The 21,307-nt window shown below is 36.4% G+C and overlaps 1 protein-coding gene across 2 annotated transcripts in view; it reads left to right on the top strand.

Annotated features, from left to right (window-relative positions):
* Positions 1 to 21,307, top strand: part of PCDH11X (protocadherin 11 X-linked) — a 940,417-nt gene that overhangs the window by 619,024 nt on the left and 300,086 nt on the right. For both annotated transcript variants that reach the window (XM_043896468.1, XM_043896469.1), the window contains exon 6: positions 8,302 to 8,500. In XM_043896468.1, the coding sequence (XP_043752403.1) occupies positions 8,302 to 8,500 (199 nt within the window). The remainder of the gene's footprint in view (positions 1 to 8,301; positions 8,501 to 21,307) is intronic.

The following is a 21,307-nucleotide window of genomic DNA, read 5'->3' as shown; positions in this document are numbered from 1 at the left end:
TTGTTAGTCACACAATTGTAGTTTCTCAAACATTTGTAAATTTAAACTCACAAAACTCTGCCAATTGCCAATTTAACAGCTTTTCATGGTAACTATCTACAAATGGATTATTTTCATTTTGATTGAGCTGAAATGAATCATGACTCAAGGAAAGATGCCCTCATGAAATACCATGTAGTCTCCTAACCATCAAATGAATGTCTGGCCAATTTGCCAACAAATTTTTAAAAAGTAAAATAAATTAAAAAAAAAAAGCAAAAGCCATAAAAAATTCATGGCAAAATGGAGCCAAGAGAAGTTTTGATTCTGGAGAAGATCATGAACTTTCTTCATATGCTAGTAATAAGTTATAGTACTGAAAAAATAAAAGTCTTGTAAGGTAATAATTTCAGGAAAACAATATGAAAGGGAAAATGAGAAATGAGACAGAGCTTTCAAAATTTATGAAATGGAACAGTGTAAATACAATCAGGTGAACTGATCTCTCCTGCAATATAACTTGAGTTGGAAAAGTAGAAGGTTTATGACTACAAGTATAGGGTCAAATAGTAAGGGTTTACTATAAATTATGTCTTCTGGGTGTTTTCACACTGAGAATTATGAGCTACAAGTGAGATATGTGTGCTGACCATGTAATGCTGGTGAAAATTTCAAGTTGAATTTCTAACTAAGACATTTTCACATTTAAATTTATAATGTGTTGAGCAATTATAAATTCTTTTGCAAAGAGACAGGACCCATGGGAAAATGCAGACCATCTCTGACATCCAGAATTAAGCTATTGATTATTATAGAATATGGGAACTCAGAATCTTAAAATATGTTAAATAGTTTGATAACAAGAATGTTTTATAAGTGAATCAAAAGCACCCCTACATATTGTAATCTTTAAAAAATAATAACCCTATCTATGATTACTCCTTTTAATCAGAGTTCTGGTGATGGCAGTGAATCTAAGGTAGAGTAGGTAATGGTATATTAGAATTGGAGTCAGGGGGAATGCAAGGTTGCATGATTAGTTTGAAAACTTGACAGGTAATTCTAATGAGCTCTCTAGAACACAATACTCAAGTGTTCAATAATGAGAGTCACAGGGTGGCCTATCTGTGTGCAGCCTCTCTGCTGCCAGATTAACTTTTCTAAAATGCCATTTACATCATGTTATGGAGATGTAACAATATTCACCTGATGTTTGATGTGGAATTATGCCTTCGTGAAGTATAATGGACACAAGAATGTTGGGAATTTGATAGTTTGCCTGTAAATGATTCATCTAGGTGACATCAGTATTATTTCATACATTCTGGAATTTTTATTGATTTGAGCTAAAAGCAAGGCATGTAGATTATAGATTAGATGGAGAAGCACTCTGATTTTTCTCTTACTTGCATAAAATAATTAGCCTTTCATTACAGACATTCATTCATGAATAATCCAGGATTTATTTCCATCCCATAAAGTCACTATTCCAGTCAATAGATTGTTTTAATTTGAATGCCACAGCTTCCTAGAAGGGTGGCAGAGAGACAAATTATGACATGGTCATTAATGTAATAGCTCTTTTATATTGCATAGCAATCATTGTCAACACTTGAAAAAGAGGAATTATTTATTCTTTTCCTTGAGAGACCTAAGGGATGATTTTCATGAAATAGTTAATATTACTAAATATATTGAATAAGAAAAAAATACCTCTGTATTTTAAACACGTCTGTATTACAAATCTAAGCAGAAAAGTGTCATCAGAGATTAAGGATTCATCCATTAAAAAGTAAAGGGCAAATGAGTTACACCCAGTTGCCACAATTTAATACAAAGGGTTCATAAATTGCTGTTTGTGTGTGTTAGTCGCTGAGTCGTGTCCGACTCTTTGCGATCCCACAGACTGTAGCCCGCCAGGCTTCTCTGTCCATGGACTTCTCCAAGCAAGGGTACTGTACTGGATTGCCATTCCTTTCTCGAGAGGATCTTCCTGACCCAGGGATCGAACCTCAGTCTCCTGCATCGCAGACAGATTCATTACCATTTGAGCTATAGGGAAGTCCTAAATTCATATAATTATTTTGTGTTCAGTTCTATCTAGAAGTGTCACAAATTGCAAAATGCAAGCTTAAGTAGAAACCATTAAAGTAACCCTAGAAAAAAGTAGGTAACTGTTCTTTTCCCATTGAAAGCTAAATTTTCAGGAGCTTTTTGAAAACAATTCCTTAAAAGTTAAATTCTAACAATTTCACTTAAGGAAATATTTCATGGAAATTTAATACAAAGATGGACAACTTAATCACACATGTGCCGATAAAGAGCCTCTTGCGAATTCACTAAATAAATAGAATATAACATTTAATCAAAGCTATTTGACTGCTTTCTACAGATTATAGAAATAAGTTAAAAAAAATGTTTTAGACTGTAAAGTTTGTAACTGTGAAAAAAAATCCTCAATATACCTTTGAACTTCAGACTATTTTTAAAATAATATGGCACCATTAATGACCAAACAACATACCTTGGACTCCACTTGAGGCATTCCAATACTTGTTAAAATTAATATAGACGAGGGAGTTTATTTACATGATTATTTGAAATCTCAAAGGTGTATATGTAATAATTTCACATATAAAAACTGCATTTCAGGATGCTACTGTTTGCATTTTATGAGCATTCAGGAAGGGACAAAAAACAGTTGCATTCACTAAAGGGAGTCCGTACCAACCCATTTAGTCCCCCGATTTTACCCTTCCAGTCCTCAGATGCTCAGCTGTGTCTGACTCGTTGCTACCCCATGGACTATATAGCCTTAGAGGGATTCAATTTATGAGCATCAAGAGCATTAGAGATCAGTATGTGACACTGGTAATTACAGATTCACTCTAGAACATTCCTTTGTGAGGAATTTTAGTTGTTACTAGTTACAGGTGTCATAGGATGAGATATCTTTTTGACTTAAATTCTCTTTTTTTCTGTGTAGTTAAGTAAGAGAAAATAAAATTATATTTCTCTTACATCAGGAAGTAATATATAGCCTCTACTTTTATCATTTGATAGAAATTTACCTTCTATTCACTGACAATTATTGACTAAAAGATGACGCATAATCTGAGAACGGCGAGTTAAGTTTTATTTGGGTCAAATGAGTACTGAAGCCCAGGAGACAACACCTCATAGCTCTGAGAGACTGCTCCAAAGAAGTAGAGGGGGAAGGTCAATATATAATATTTTGGTGAAGGGGAAGTTCAAGGAAATCAAGCACTTTACAGAAGCTTTTCTGCAGTCGCCAGGAGCTGATGTCATCATGAAGGGATTTACTGATTTTTTTAGATCTGAGGAGATGCAAGGATTGGGAAAAACATCTACTTCTGCTTCATTGACTACACTAAAGCCTTTGACCATGTTGGAGTTGGAGTTGTCAGTCAGTCGTGTCTGACTCTTTGAGACGCCATGGACTGCAGCACCCCAGGCTTCCCTGTCCATCACCAACTCCCAGACCATACTCAAACTCATGTCCATTGAGTCAGTGATGCCATCCAACAACCTGATCCTCTGTCGTCCCCTTCTCCTCCCTCCTTCAAACTTTCCCAGCATCAGGGTCTTTTCTAGTGAGTCAGTTATTCACATCAGGTGGCCAAAATGTTGGAGTTTCAGCTTCAGCATCAGTCCTTCCAATGAATACCAGGACTGATTTCCTTTAGGATTGACTAATTGGATCTTCTTTCAGGCCAAGGGACTGTCAAGAGCCTCTTCCAACTCCACAGTTCAAAAGCATCAATTCTTCAGTGCTCAGCTTTCTTTATAGTCCAACTCTCACATCCATACATGACTACTGGGAAAACCATAGCCTTGACTAGACAGACCTTTGTTGGCAAAGTAATGTCTTTGCTTTTTAATATGCTGTCTAGGTTTGTTATAGCTTTTCTTCCAGGGAGCAAGCATCTTTTAATTTCATGGCTGCAGTCATCATCTGCAGTGATTTTGGAGCCCCCAAAATAGTCTGTCACTGTTTCCATTGTTTCCCCATCTATTTGCCATGAAGTGATGGGACTACCTGCCATGAACTTCATTTGTTGAATGTTAAGATTTAAGCCAGCTTTTTCATTCTCCTCTTTCACCTTCATCAAGAGGCTTTTTGGTTCCTCTTCACTTTCTGCCATAAAGGTGGTGTCATCTGCATATCCAAGGTTATTGATATTTCTCCCAGCAATCTTGATTCCAGCTAGTGCTTCATCCAGCCTAGCATTTCACATGATGTACTCTGCATATAAGTTAAATAAGCAGGGTGACAATATGCAGACTTGATGTTCTCCTTTCCCAATTTGGAACCAGTCTGTTATTCCATGTCCGTTTCTAAGTGTTGCTTCTTGACCTCGCTATTTGGATCACAAAAAACTGTGGAAAATTCTTACAGTAATGGAAAAACCAGACCACCTTACCTGCCTACTGTGAAACCTATTTGCAGGTCAAGAAGCAACACTTAGAACCGGACATGGAACAACCTACTGGTTTAAAATTGGGAAAGGAGTACATCAAGATTGTATATTGTGACTCTGCTTATTTAACTTATATGCAGAGTACATCATGAGAACTGGTGGGCTGGATGAAGCACAATCTGGAATCAAGATTGCTGGGAGAAATATCAATAACCTCAGATATGCAGATGACACCATCCTTATGGCAGAAAGCGAAGAGGAACTAAAAATCCTCTTAATGAAGGTGAAAGAGGAGAATGAAAAAGTTGGCTTAAATCTCAATATTCAACAAATGAAGATCTTGGCATCTGGTCCCATTACTTTATGGCAAATAGATGGAGAAACAATGGAAACAGTGACAGGCTTCCTTTTCTTGGGCTCCAAAATCACTGCAGCTGGTGACAGCAGCCATGAAATTAGAAGACACTTGCTCCTTGAAAGGAAAGCTATGACAAACTTAGACATTAAAAAAAAAACAGACACATTACTTTATCGACAAATGTCCGTTTAGTCAAGCCTATGTTTTTTCCAGGAGTCATGTATGGATTTGAGAGTTGGACCATAAAGAAGGCTGAGCAGTGAAGAATTGATACTTTTTCATTGTGGTGTTGGAGAAGCCTCTTGAGAGTCCCTTGGACTGCAAAGAGATCAAATCAGTCAATTCTAAAGGAAATCAGTCCTGAATATTCATTGGAAGGACTGATGCTGAGATGAAGCTCCAATACTTTGGCCATCTGATGCAAAGAGTCAACTCACTAGAAAAGACCCTGATGCTGGGAAAGATTGAAGGCAGAGGAGACAAGGATGACAGAGGATGAGATGATTGGATGGCATCACCAACTCAAAGGACATGAGTTTGAGCAAGCTTCAGGACATGTTGAAGGACAGGGAAGCCTGGCGTGCTGCAGTCCATGGGGTTGTAAAGAGTCAGCCATGACTGAACGACTCAACAGCAACAACAACAACAACATGGATTGGGATCATAAAATCAATTTCTGAAAATATGTAATTACCTAAAGACCTGTTCCACCAGACTCCTTGGAGCACAGAGTGCCTCACTCTATACCCTGAATTCCCCCAGGGGGTATTGAAGGTAAACAGCTGAAGCAGCACAGGTTCAATCTCCGTTTAGGCAGATGGCAAATGCCCTTGTGGTGGTTGTTCATTTTCTGACACATGCTCTTTTAGTTGACAGGGAAGTGCCAATTTGTAGCTGACACATTTTTAATTCTGTTAGGGTGTATGACTCCATGGGCTTCCCTGGTGGCTCAGTGGTAAATAATCCAACTACCAATGCAGGAGACTTGAGTTCATTCCCTGGGTCAGGAAGATCTCCTGGAGAAGGAAATGGCAACCCACTCTGTATAATTGCCTTGTAAATTCCATGGACAGAGAAACCTGGTGGGCTACAGTACTGGTTTTACAAGAATTGGACACACTTAGTGACTAAACAATATGACTCCATGCTTAACTAACACATGTTAAAAACTCTAGATTCATTTATTTTTGTCAGCAGTAATTATTTTCCTTTATAGATTCTATTTTCTAGGTCAAATGCTTTTAAAAAGTTAAATGATAAACTTGAAATATAAGACATACTTGAAATACATGGCTTGGTCTTAATAGAAAATTGAAATATCTCTTTTAGCAGTTATGAATTATGGTGATGCATGTGTATTAAGTGATTCAGTTGTGTCCGACTCTTTGAGACCCTATGGACTGTAATCGCCACCAAGCTCCTCAGTCCATTGAATTTTCCAGGCAAGAACACTGGAGTGGGTTGCCATGCCTTCTTCCAGGGAATCTTCCTGACCCAGGGATCAAACCCATGTTTCTTTCATCTCCTGCATTGGGAGGTGGGTTTTTTACCACTAGCACCACCAACTGTGAAATAGTCTCATGCTAAACTGGCTTATTTTATATACAGTGACTTTTTAATTTGTGTCTTAAGTATTATTTTGACATTCAATTATATACAATAACTATTTGTAGATAAATGTCTATAGTATAAAGTTGCATAAGCATAAATTGTAATATTTTACTTGAAGTAACTGAAAATATGTTAACAACTATAAATAATTTTTAGAATCAAATGAAGTTTAATCTATAACTAAATGAGCTTATGGCTTCTTAGAGAATAGTCAAATGCAGCTTTGCTGGACTGACAAAATTAGCCCACTGTGTCCTCATATGGAAGAAGGGGAGAGGGAGGTATCTAGGGCTGGTTTTATAAGGACACTAATCCCATTAATGAGGGCTTCACCCTTGTAACCTAAGCACTTTGTAAAGATCCCACCTCCAAGTGCCATTATGCTGGGGATTAGTTTTTAACATATGAATTTTGAGAGGACACAAGCGTACAGTCTATAGCAATATCAGCCTCTGAAGAAATGGCTGACTATCAAGCCTGAACTTGTGACAGTATATGCATTCTTTCATGGAAATTCCTAGTGCCTGATTACATGTACCCTTTGAGATGCATAAATTTCTTAATTATCTCTAAATTGCATCTTTCATGCTACTAGTAATTAAATCTTTTGGTTAATCTATTGTTACATAACAAATTGTCCCTGATCTTTGGAGCATAAAACAAAAACCAGTTGTACTTGACATTTTTTTAGGTCAGGAATTTAGGTGGTACACAACAGAGACTTCTATCTCTGCTTCACAATGACTGATATCTTAAACATGTGACTCAAATATCTGGAGATGGCTGGGATGGATGGTTCAAATGAGGCCATAAACTAAATGCCCAGAATGGATTCTTCACATATATATTTGGCACCTGAATTTGAATGGCTGGAGCAGCTTTGTCTTTCTGGGTATTGTATTTGTTACCTTTCTTTTTACATGGGCAGCTTGAACTTCCTCATGGTATGGCTGTCTCCCATTAGTCATACTTCTTTCAATTCAGCTGATTTTCTTGAATGAGTATTCTGAGGGAGCAAGGCACAAGCTACAAGGTTTGGTTACACAGGATTTATCCATATTCATTGTGGTAGAGGACTCCATAAAGATTTGAATGCCAAGAGGTGAGGTTTATTGTCAGGGCTATTTTGGAGAGTAACTACTACATATAGCAATTCTGCAAACAAAATCACTGCTACATCTGGTGAAGTTATCACACTACTGGATATCATGAACCAAATGCTTCAAATGCTTCACCTTTATATGTTGGCATGTGTATGTTTTTAATGTTCTGCTATATTTATCATCAGAGATGAAACCTATAGTTTGCTTCTATAATTATCACCTGTTGTCCATACCATCTAATTATTTTTATTTTTAGAGTATAGAATCAATTTAAATAAATTCCAAATCAAAATATTTCCCCTAAGACTCTTGGAAAAGATGGCTTGTAACTTTAATTTGTAAGTCTACATGATTGAATAAATTTGTATTATTATTTATTGTCTCAGCTAGACAGAATCTTATAGATATAGCAATAACATTTTTTTTTATATTTATTCAGGCTTATTGTTCAAAAAATGAAATCTTGTCAAATTATAGTTGAATAAACCCATGTTCAAATGATTATCAGAATTTCCAATGTGCTTGAATGTCTACATGGGTGACAGCCTCTAGCTTTAGAACAAGTTGACTTTTATCCTGTAACTGGATGTGCCCTGCTTAAAAATATAATAAAAGCAACTCTGCTGCCAGGTGAAGCTGGTTTGAACACAGAATGAACCGTTTACAAAAGCCTGAAATTGTTCACAACTCAAGATAATGTTAATGTGACTTCACTAGACAGCTGAAATAATACATTTTCTAAATTGGATGCATTAAGCAATTAATCAGATCATAGCTGAAACCCTATAATTTTCTGTTTTCCTTTCAGTCCCAGCGGCGTGTCACATTTCACCTACCAGAAGGCTCTCAAGAAAGCAACAGTGATGGTGGACTGGGAGACCATGATGCAGGCAGCCTTCCCAGCACATCCCATGCCCTGCCCCTTGGCTATCCTCAGGAGGAGTACTTTGATCATGCTGTAAACAACAACCGCACTGAAGGGGATGGCAACTCGGATCCTGAATCCAGTAAGTTGATACCTCCCGAGTCCTGAAGTTAAAGGGCTTATTGTGTTTGCAAGTAAAACAACTGTAACCATAATAACACTGGCCAATTTAAATGTGTTAGTAACACATTTTTAAAAGGTAGCAATACAAAATTAAGTGGAAGGCATATATGCAGCAGTTTATAATTTTTGAAATTTGTGATCATATCTACTTTGAAATTTGCTATGAAATCAAATAGTCATATTGTCTAGGCGTAGATAGAACTTTTTATTTACCTATGCATATATCTATATATCTATATCTATCTATCTATCTATACAAAACCAGACAGTTTATTTTATTTATTTATTTGTGTACAGAAATAATTTTATAATTAATATAAAGTATTTTCTAGATTTAATTTTTAATTTTTAACAATGATAAGAACCATAGACAATTAATTCTTTTGAGGAAATGAGTGATCCTGACTCCAAGGTAGAAAAACTGGTCTGAGGTTTTCAATAATGTATTGAAACCACATACCTTACATCATGTTGCTGTTTAGAAAGATGTTCAGATTTAATCTTCAGATTGAAGGCATTAAAGGCTATATTTTGCACAGTTCAGAAATGTTGAACTCTTCAAAAGGATCATGAAGTTCATTAAATTATCTTGAACATGTATCTTGAAAATCCCTATATTTTCATAATTTTGGGAAATACAAAATTTTATAAGATTATACATATCTCAGGAGATTCTTGTATTTGAAGAATTATACTTTGCCTCAGATATGTTTTATATACATAAAGTTGTATAGGTCCAAAAAAGTTTACCATATATGTGATGTAGAAAGAAGAAAAAAGAGACCAAGTAACATATAAGATAAATTAACATTAAACAGAAATTTTGAAAGGCATTTTTTTCGAGACCAGCTCAGCAAGCAGGGTTTCCTAAAGCACGATACGGCGAGAGAATGAGAAACAAGACACAAGGATTCAGTGAAAAGAGAGGATCAGGGGACCAACACCACTCCAATGTGAAGGTGCCGAAACCGAATCCAAGCCAGCTTTTTTATACTTTCAGCCATGAAGGAAAGAATATGAAGGGGGTTAAGCTATAACTCATGTGGCCTTCAGGGCCAAAAAACAAAGTGATCATTAACCACTGAGCAACTAAGAAACAGTAATCAATAACAAATAAATAACTCAGACTAATATTCTTATCTATAGATTTTCCACCAGATATGTAAAACATGTAACTCTGAGACGGCAGTTGAGAAACAGTCTGGTGTTGGTTTTCTGACCCCAGGATCATATTTTGTTTTCAAGACTATGAACTGTTCCCTCTGAACTTGTCCCAAGAGTCTCATGCTTTATAGCATCCTGTTTATCAATAATTATAAATCTCTTTTGTGGCCCTTGCTGGGGTCTGTTTTTACTTTTATTCTTCCTGTTTCCTAAAATTTTGAGCATTATGGATTGTATGGATATATAATTTAAGTAAACCTCTAGTTTTGAGAACAAAATGGTCTCCCTATCATTGTGTTTTAATCCGTATTTTCTAAACTAAAAAAAAAAATAAAGGAAATTATTGGTTAAACATCAGGATATAATCTAAGACTAAACATACATACTAAGAACCAGTGACAGTATAACAAACTTTTTTGCACTACAAAAGTAGACTGTAGCCCACCAGGCTCCTCCGTCCATAGAATTTTCCAGGAAAGAATACTTGAGTGGGTTGCCATTTCCTTCTCAAGGGGATCTTCCAGACCCAGGGATTAAACCCGGGTCTCTTGCATTGCAGGCAGACTGTTTACTGTATGGGCCACCAGGGGAGCCCCAACAAAAGTACATGCTGGCTATTAAAGATGTTTTTAATATGAACATTTTAGAGACATTTTAGACACAAAATTCAGAAAGTACTAAACATCTATCTCTATATTCAATTTTATGCTTAAAACAATTTATCAACATTCATTCTAAGGATGAAAAATTATTCTGTAATATACAATGCTGATCTACCTTTCATTTACTTATGTGTAACATGACATAATGACTTCTGGAGGAAATACATGGCTGTGACTGTATCTTCTGCTATAATGAACTCAGAGTCAATTTCTAATAAGAATATAGTAATAAGTAACAAATATGCATTAAGCAAAGGCTGTTCTTTATTACTTCATAGACTATTGTTTTAATTGTAGACCTACCACTACCTTGTAACAGAAGTATATAGATGAAATAAGCATCATTTTTATAAAATAGAACTGATTCTTTTGCATATTATATGCATTACTAAACACTTTTCTTAGAAGACTGTATAGCAATCATTAAAGAGTAAACTCAGAGGAAGCATCCACAGTATGGACATAACCCTGAAAAATATTGTCAAGCTGAATAAGACTAAGATGTTATATTATTGATAGTTAAAGGAGCATACCACATTGGCATGGGTTAGACTTTATTATAAGACATTTAAAATTAAGCACAGCTTAATTTATCTCAATTATACATATTAATAGGCAGTTGTTTAAAAACATTTCAATGAAGAGTTCTTTGCAGGAATTGATTTTATTAGTAGAGTGCAAGTATATACCTGAAACTGATATGATACTGTAAATCAACCATACTTAAAAAAAAAAAAAGTGTAGCTGTTAGTAAAAATCTATGAACTGACATATTTGAGAGCTTTATTTTTAAAGCTTGTTTCTACCAGGGACTAAACATTTTTCTTCTTTCATCACATTGACACTATAATAATTTTGAATACTAAATATTTTGTTCATAATTACTCTATAGGATGAAGCAATGGAAAATTTCAAGTTAGTGAAGTACTTTATTATGCTTTATTTTAAAGTTGCAATGGCTGTAGGCAATACTAATGATACTACAAATGATATATTTTTGCTACTTATTATTTTAATAAACTATACAATGGGTATAGATAATTAAAATGAATATTCATTTCTGTATAATTGTGACAATATTTATGTCTTAATGTTTAAAATTTATTTTTGCTCTGAGTCATATTAGCTACCTAGTCTACCGATGAAACAGAAATTTCCCTCTAAATCATGTTCTAAGAGAATGTTGTTCATTTTCGACAATAAAGGACCATAATATAAGTGCAGAAGCATATTTCACTTTAAATGAAGTCTATTATCTTAATATGGCATATTAGTGAGATTTTTAGCATATACATGTATGTTTTGCTTTGATTTAAGGAAAAAAAAAAACAGCTGATGACAAAATTTGCCATAGCAAAATCATCTCTTTAGGCTAATATAGATAGTAAGGTACTTTAATTCTTCAAAAAGAAGCTCTATAGCTCTGAAATAGTGCATAATAATGGGTTTTGTGATATGCAGCAGATGCCAATAAAGTGTGCAGTGTTAGTCAATAGCACTACAAATAAGAATGTAAACTGTTAGAGGAAATAAATGCTGTCCTTAAGCAATAGAATTAATTTATGCAGTTCTCATTTCATATTTTGAAATGCATCACATCCTCAATCTGCTTTCTTTTCTACTAATGAATTGCCCAAAAGAGTAAATAGATCTGAAAATCCTCTGTAAGTTCACAAAAACAAATAGAATTATAACTTTTATGAATAAGATTATCTCCAAAATTTGCAAGAGGGATTTATTAATATCATTTTAAAATATACTTTCGAGGTTGATAAAAAATCTGCTAATTAGATGAAGAAATTATGTGATCCATTCTCTTGAGTCTTTTGCCAAAAATACTAACTTATCTTTTTTTAAAAGTAAATTTCTTTTTTTAATTAAAAATATAAAACATTCGACTTCATTTCAAATTCTCCTTTTAAGATATGCTTAATTTCACATAATTTCCATAATGCGATATTTCAATATGATTTCCAACAGCTAAAAGTGCACACATAGAACACTATCTAGGCAAAGTAACTTTTGAACATATTCCCTAACCAAAAGATATCAGACAATCATTAATAAAATAAAATCAGATTATCTTTTTTTCATCTTAAACAATTAAGAAGTATGATGAAGTCTCAGGTTGCTATCTTAATATTTCAGTTTTCCCTTCAGTGTATCAACTCTTATTTTCCTTTTTAGTAGAAAGGCAGATTGAGGGAAGAGGTAGAAATGTGAGCTGAAATGTAAAGAGAGTATGCCTTATCCATACTACTCAGTATCTGTAGATAGGGGCAGAGCATGATGACGTGAACAAGCAGGGGACTCTGGTCTTCCCTCCTCACACTGGCCTGAGGGGTAGATTTTAATTTTTATATAGAATAATTCTGCATAGCCTTTCACTTGAAAACAGTGTTCTGCCCCCATCCTTTCCTTCCATCCTGTGCATGTGTGCTAAGTTGCTTCAGCCGTGTCTCACTCTTTGCAATGCTATGGACTGTAACATGCCAGGCTCCTCTGTCCATGGGGATTCTCCAGGCAAGAATACTAGAGTAGGTTGCCATGCCCTTCCCCAGGGAATCTTCCCAACCCTGGGACTGAACCCATGTCTCCTGTGGCTCTTATATTGTAGGTGGATTCTTTTCTTTTTAATTATTTAATTTTCAAAATTAATCAATATATTTTAATTGGAGGCTAATTAACTTATAATATCTCAGTGATTTTTGCCATACACTGACATGAATCAGCCACTGGTACACATGTGTCCCCAGGCCCGAACTCCTCTCCCACCTCCCTCCCCACCCCCATCCCCCTAGGATGTCCCAGGGCACTGACTTTGAGTGTCCTGTTTCATGCATCAAACTTGGAATGATCGTCTATTTCACAAATGGTAAATATACATATTTCAATGATATTCTCTCAAATCATCCACTCTTGCCTTCTCCCACAGAGTCCAAAAGTCTGCTTTTTACATCTGTGCCTCTTTTGCTGTCTCACATATGAGGTCATTATTACCATCTTTCTAAATTCCATATATATGTGTTAATATACTGTATTGGTGTTTTTCTTTCTGACTTACTTCACTCTGTATTATAGGCTCCAGTTTTGTCCACCTCATTATAACTGATTCAAATGCATTATTTTTAATAGCTGAGTAATATTCCATGGTGTACATGTATTACAGCTTTCCTATCCATTTGTCTGCCGATGGACATCTAGGTTGCTTCCATGTCCTAGCTATTGTACACAGTGCTGCGATGAACACTGCGGTACACGTGTCTCTTTCTACTCTTGTTTTCTCAGTGTGTATGCGCAGCAGTGGGATTCTGGGTTGTATGGCAGTTCTATTTCCATTTTTTAAGGAATCTCCACACTGTTTTCCATAGTGGCTGTACTAGTTTACATTCCCACCAACAGTGTAAGAGGGTTCCCTTTTCTCCACGCCCTCTCCAGCATTTATTGCTTGTAGACTTTTGGATAGCAGCCATTCTGACTGGTGTGAAATGGTACCTCATGCTGGTTTGGATTTGCATTTCTCTGATAATGTGTGATGTTGAGCATCTTTTTATGTATTTGTTAGCCATCTGTATGTCTTCTTTGCAGAAATGTCTGTTTAGTTCTTTGGCCTATTTTTTGATTAGGTCATTTATTTTTCTGGAATTGAGCAGCATGAGCTACTTGTATATTTTTGAGATTAATTCATTGTCACTTGCTTCATTTGCTATTATTTTCTCCCATTCTGAAGGCTGTCTTTTTACCTTGCTGATAATTTCTTTCTTTGCTTAAAAGCTTTTAAGTTTAATTAGGTCCCATTTGTTTATTTTTGCTTTTATTTCCATTAATCTGGGAGGTGGGTCATAGAGGACCCTGCTGTGATTTATGTCAGAGAGTGTTTTGCCTATGTTTTCCTCTAGCAGTTTTTTAGTTTCTGGTCTTACATTTAGATCTTTAATTCATTTTGAGTTTATTTTTGTGTATGGTGTTAGAAAGTGTTCTAGTTTCATTCTTTTACAGGTGGTTGACCAGTTCCCAGCACCACTTGTTAAAGAGATTGTCTTTTTTCCATTGTATATTTTTGCCTTCTTTGTCAAAGATAAGGAGTTCATAGGTGAATGGATTTATCTCTGGATTTTCTATTTTGTTCCATTGATCTATATTTCTGTCTTTGTGCAAGTACCATACTGTCTTAATGACTATAGCTTTGTAGTATAGTCTGAAGTCAGGCAGGTTGATTCTTCCAGTTTCATTCTTCTTTTTCAAGAGTGCTTTGGCTATTCGAAGTTACCTGTATTTTTATACAAATTGTGAAATTATTTGCTCTAGTTCTGTGAGAAGTACTGTTGGTAGCTTGATAGGGATTGCATTGAATCTATAGATTGCTTTGTGTAGTATACTTATTTTCACTATATTGATTCTCTCAATCCATGAACATGGTATATTTTTTCATTTATTTGTGTCCTCTTTGATTTCTGTCATCAGTATTTTATAGTTTTCTATATATAGGTCTTTCGTTTCTTTAGGTAGATTTATTCCTAAGTATTTTATTCTTTTCGTTGCAATGGTGAATGCAATTGTTTCCTTAACTTCTCTTTCTGTGTTCCCATTGTTAGTGTATAGGAATGCAAGGGATTTCTGTGCGTTAATTTTATATCCTGCAACTTTACTATATTCAATGATTAGCTCTAGTAATTTTCTATGGTGTCTTTAGGATTTTCTATGTAGAGGATTATGCCATCTCCAAACAGTGAGTGTTTTTATTCTCCTTTTCCAACCTGGATTCCTCTTATTTCTTTTTCTTCTCTGATTGCTGTGGTTAATACTTCCAAAACTGTGTTGAATAGTAGTGCTGAGAGTGGGCACTTTGTTTTGTTCCTGAATTTAGGGGAAATGCTTTCAATCTTTCACCATTGAGGATAATGTTTGCTGTGGGTTTATTACATATGGCTTCTATTATGTTGAGTATGTCCCTTCTACACCTGCTTTCTGGAGGGTTTTTATCATAAATGGATGTTGAATTTTGTTAAAGGCTTTCTCTGCATCTATTGAGATACTCATATGGTTTTTATCTTTCAATTTGTTAATATGCTGTATCACATTGTTTGATTTGTGAATATTGAAGAACCTTTGCCTCCCTGAGATAAATCCCACTTGGTCATGATGTATGATCTTTTAAAAATGTTGTTGGATACTGTTTGCTGGAATTTTGTTGAGGATTTTTGCATTTATGTTAATCAGTGATATTGGTCTTTGTTTTCTTTTTTTGTGGTATCTTTGGTTTTCGTATTAGGGTGATGGTGGCCTCATAGAATGAGTTTGGGAGTTTACCTTCCTCTGAAACTTTTGGGAAGAGTTTGAGTAGGATAGGTGTTAGCTCTTCTTTAAATTTTTGGTAGAATTCAGCTGTGAAGTCTCCCAGTCCTGAGCTTATTTTTGTTAGACAATTATTATTTTTTTCTTTTATTACAGTTTCGATGTCCATGCTTGTGATGGGTCTGTTAAGATTTTCTATTTCTTCCTGGTTCAGTTTTGGAAGGCTATATTTTCTAAGATTTCATCCATTTCTTCCAAGTTGTCCATTTTATTGTCATATAGTTGCTGATAGTAGTCTCATCATTCTTTGTATTTCTATGTTGTCTGTTGTGATTTCTCCATTTTCATTTCTAATTTTGTTGATTTGATTCTCTCCCTTTTTTCTTGATGAGTCTGGCTAATGGTTTGTCAATTTTATTTATCTTCCCAAAGAACCAGCTTTTAGTTTTGTTGCTTTTTGCTATAATTTCCTTTGTTTCTTTTTCATTTATTTCTGCCCTAATTTTTATTATGTCTTTTCTTGCACAAACCCTGGGTTTCTTTATTTCTTCTTTTTCAAGTTTTCTAGGTGTTAGGTTATTATTGGATTTTTCTTTTCTTTCTTGAGGTAAGTTTGTATTGCTATGAACCTTCCCCTTAGCACTGCTTTTACTGAATCCCATAGGTTTTGGGTTGTCATGTTTTCATTTTCATTTGTTTCTAAGCATATTTTGATTTCTTCTATGATTTGTTGGTTATTCAGAAGTGTGTTGTTCTGCCTCCATATGTTTGTATTTTTATTAGCTTAGTCCTGTAGTTGACATCTAAGCTTACCACATTGTGTTCAGAAAAGATGTTTGGAATGATTTCAGTTTTTTTTTTTTTTTTTATTTTACCAAGCTTAGATTTATGGCTCAGGATGTGATCTATCCTGGAGCATGTTCCGTGTGCACTTGAGAAAAAGGTTAAATTCATTGTTTTGGGATGAAAAGTCCTATAGGTATCAATTAAGTCTAACTGGTCCATTGTATCATTTAAAGTTTGTGTTTCCTTGCTAATTTTCTATTTAGTTTATTTATCCATAGGTGTGAGTGGGGTTATTAAAGTTCTCACTATTATTGTGTTATTGTTAATTTCTCCTTTCATACTTGTTAGCATTTGCCTTACATATTGTGGTGCTCCTATGTTGGGTGCATATCTATTTATAATTGTGATTTTTTTTTCCTGGATTGACCAATTGATCATTATGTAGTGTCCTTCTTTGTCTCTTTCCATGGCCTTTATTTCAAAGTCTATTTTATCTGATATTATTATTGCTGCTCCTGCTTTCTTTTGGTCTCCATTTGTGTGAAATATCTTTTTCCAGCCCTTCACTTCAGTTCGTATGCATCCCTTGTTTTGAGGTGGGTCTCTTGTAGACAGCATATATAGGGGTCTTATTTTTGTATACTTTCAGCCAGTGTTTGTATTTTAGTTGGGGCATTCAACCAATTTACATTTAAAGTAATTGTTGATAATTATGATCCCATTGCCATTTACTTTGTTGTTTTGGGTTCAAGTTTATACACCCTTTCTGTGTTTCCTGTCTAGAGCATATCCTTTAGCATTTGTTGAAGAGATGGTTTGGTGGTGCTGAATTCTCTCAACTATTGCTTGTCTGTAAAGCTTTTGATTTCCCCTTCATATTTGAATGAGATCCTTGCTGGGTACAGTAATCTGGGTTGTAGGTTTTTCTCTTTCATCACTTTAAGTATGTGCTGCTATTCCCTTCTGGCCTGAAGAATATTGAAAGATCGACTGTTATCCTTATGTGAATCCCCTTGTGTGTTATTTGTTGCTTTTCCTTTGCTGCTTTTAATATTTGTTCTTTGTGTTTGACCTTCATTAATTTGATTAATATGTTTCTTGGGATGTTTCTCCTTGGGTTTATCCTGTTCTTGGGCTTAGGTGGCTGTTTCCTTCCCCATTTTGGGGAAGTTTTCAACTATTATCTACTCAAGTATTTTCTCGTGGCTTTCTTTTTGTCTTCTTTTGGGACTTCTATGGTTTGAATGTTGGGACTTTTAACATTGTCCCAGAGGTCTCTGAGGTTGCCCTCATTTCCTTTAATTATTATTTTTTTTTCTTTTTTCCTCTCTGCTTCTTTTATTTCCACCATTCTATCTTCCACCTCACTTATCCTATCTTCTGCCTCAGTTATTCTACTGTTGGTTCCCTCCAAAGTGCTTTTGATCTCAGTTATTGCATTATTCATTATTGACTGATTCCTTCTTATTTCTTCTGGGTCCTTGTTAAACATTTCTTGCATCTTCTCAATCCTTTTCTCTAGTCTATTTATCTGTAACTCCGTTTTGTTTTCAAGAATTTGTAACATCTTTTCTATCATTATTCTGAATTATTGTTCAGATAGACTCCCTTTCTCCTCTTCTTTTGTTTGGTTTGGTGGGCATTTATCATGTTCCTTTACCTGCTGAATATTTCTTTGCCTTTTCATTTTGTTTAGCTTGCTCTGTTTGGGGTGGCCTTTCTGTGGGCTGGAAGTTTGTGGTTCCTCTTTATTGTGGAGGTTGCTCCCTGCTGGGGGGTGGGGGGTGGGTGCAGTTTGGAGTAGTGACTTGTCAAGGTTTCCTGGTTAGGAAAGTTTGAGTCTGTGTTCTAGTAGGTGGAGCTGGATCTCTTCTCTCTGGAGTAAAATGAAGTGTCCAGTAGTGAGTTTTTAGGTGTCTATGGGTTTGGTGTGACTTTGAGCCGCCTGTATTTTAATGCTTAGGTCTATGTGCCTGCATTGTTGGAGAATTAGCATGGTATGTCTTGCTCTGGAACTTATTGGCTCTTGGGTGGAGCTTGGTTTCAGTGTAGGTATGTATGGAGGCTTTTGGATGAGCTCTTATCAGTTAATGTTCCCTGGAGTCAGGAGTTTTCTGGTATTCTCAAGTTTTGGATTTAAGCCTCCTGCCTCTGGCTTTCAGTCTTTTTCTTACAGTAGCCTCAAGAGTTCTCCATCCATACAGCACAGATGATAAAACATTTAGGTTAATTGTGAAAAGATTCTCCACATTGAGAGACCCTAAGAGAGTATCACAGAGTTATAAGGAGAAGGGAAGAGGGAGGGGGGAGTTAGAGGTGACCATGAGAAGAGGGGTTATCAAAAGGGGAGAGAGCAATCTAGCCAGTAATCAATTCCCTGTGTGCTCTCCACAGTCTGGAGCACCCAGAGAGGTTCATGGAGTTACATAGAGAAGAGAAGAGGGAGGAGAGAAATGGAGGTGACCAGGAGGAGAAGAGGGTCAGTTAAAAGGGGAGAGACAAATCTAGCCAGTAATCAATTTCCTTAGCGTTCTCAACAGCCCAGAATACAGAGAGATTCACAGAGTTAAGTAGAGAAGAGAAGGGTGAGGGTGGAGATAGAGGTGACCTGGGGAAGAAAATAGAGAGTCAAAAGGGGAGAGAGCTATCAAGCCAGAAATCACATCCCTAAGTAAAAATGGGTACTGAAGATTAGATTCTTAAAGGTACAAAATTGATAAGAAATACCCAAAAGCAAAGATTAAAAATCTAGTGTTTAGACTCTCAAAAATACAATATTAAAAATACAAAACAGAATCAATCACAAAAATTATAAAAATTATATATATATATATATGGAATTTGCTTTAAAAATAGGGTATTTTTTGTAAGTTAATAAGTTATAAAAATGATAATTAAAGGAGTAATGAGTAATAAATAACTTAAAAAATTAAAAATGATAGTAGTAAAAATATAGGAATTTCTCTGGAGCTGTTGAGGGCAACATGGGGTCAATTCAGTTTAACACAGTTGCTTGTTTCAGCTTATACTTCTTCTCAAAGTCGATAGGCCCCTTCCAATGCTTAGTCAATGCTAACTACAGGGTTTTAATCTCTTGTACCTGTCACTTCCAGAGTGGCTCCCTCTTCTTTGTTTATTTTGGCTCCCTCTGTTGGTAAATCTCTTCAGTGTCTAATTTCTGCTCTGACACAAGGGGCGGAAGGGGGTCATTTATTTAGGCTCACTTGTTCAGCTGTGCTGTGTGGAGGGAAGAACACTGGAAACAAATATCACTGGTGTGCATGGGGAGTACTGGCAGTGTATGGCCCACACTGGGCTTGCTCCAGCTCACAGTAGCGTGTGCTTTCTGGGTCTACACTCCTCAGGCTCCAGGTTGATCTGCAGGGGTATTGTCCAAAGCAGACCCTGCATTTCATGCACTTCCCAGGTCTAAGCTGCTCAAGTTCAGGTTCTCAGGTACTCCACAAAGGCACAGACTAGCTTGGGTGTGTTTTTTGTGCCCTTTCTAGGTCCAAGCAGCTCAGGCGACCAAGTGCTTGGCATGCGCACTGTCCCACGTGGGCTGTGCATCTTAATCACCTCCCCAGTCCCAGTCGCTCAGTTTAATGGGTATGCCACGAGAATGCCATCTCAGGTGTGCCAGGCTTCTCCTCTGGGGAGCTGATCTCTGGCTACAGCCCTCCTGGCAGATGTCAACCATCCAGGATCCCAGGAAGATTTGGCTAGCAACTGGGAGCCTGCTCACAGTTTGGTGAAGGATGCCATCTCTGGGGCCAAGATTGCCCCTTGTCTTTTGGCTCTGGCTGTTGCCCGCCTGCCTCTGTGCCTCCAGTGGGAGGATTGGCCGATCTGCAGCTCGCTAGCTCTCTTTTGATATTCACTCAATCCTTTGTTCTGTGTGTGGGCCAGGCTGCACTTTAGGTTAGAACTTTTCACGGGAAAGTTCTCTCTCTCTCTCTTTCTCTCTCTCTCTCTCTCTCTCTCTTTCTTTCTCGCTACCCCACAGTTTGGGTTGCTATCTCACCTTAGCTCCCTCAGATTGTCCTCTGGTCTTTACCCTAAGCATACAACCCATGCCTCCCTGTCCAGCCCCTGCTCACTGGTGGCAGATGCAAGTGTCTGGGCTATTTCTCTGCTGGGAGTTGCCATTAGGCACGCATTCTGTGTTTTTGTTGTTGTTGTTGTTTGTTTGTTTGTTTTGTTTTGTTTTTGTTTTTGTTTTTTTCCCCTTCCTGGTTATGTTGCCCTCTAAGATTCCAAAATTCCCCACAGACCCACTGGTGAGAGGGTTTCCTGGTGTTTGGAAACTTCTCCTCCTCCATGACTCCCTGCCCGGGACGGGTCTCCATCCCTAACTCTTTTGTTTCTCTTTTTGTCTTTTATATTTTGTCCTACCTCCTTTCAAAGACAATGGGTTGCCTTTCTGGGTGCCTGGTGTCCTCTGCCAGCATTCAGAAGTTGTTTTGTGGAAGTTGCTCAGCATTCAAATGATCTTTTGATGAATTTGTGGGGGCGAACGGGGTCTCCCCATCCTATTCATCTGTCATCTTAGGACTGCCCCCTTAACTTCCCTTTTTAAGATAAAGTAGAAACAAGAAGACTCAGTCCAATCATTTCTCTTTCAGGAGACAAGTTTAATAAAATATTCTGTCTCATTCCACTTGAAGGTTTTTTTTTTAGTTTTTAAATTTCACAATTACTATTTCCTGACTTTAGCTTTTGGTATGAGGGTTACTTAATACCATTCTATGAAGTTTTTTCTTCCTTGGCTGACAGCCAATGTCACAGAGCTTTTCTCCCATCATAACCCCATCATATTATGTGTATAATTTCAAATAGACCCTGCTCTTTGAAGCTAG

The sequence above is a fragment of the Cervus elaphus genome, chromosome X (assembly GCF_910594005.1).
Source record: "Cervus elaphus chromosome X, mCerEla1.1, whole genome shotgun sequence".
Taxonomy (NCBI): Eukaryota; Metazoa; Chordata; class Mammalia; order Artiodactyla; family Cervidae; genus Cervus; species Cervus elaphus.
The sequence above is the reverse complement of the archived record's forward strand: the minus strand, read 5'-3'. Positions and strand labels throughout refer to the sequence as shown.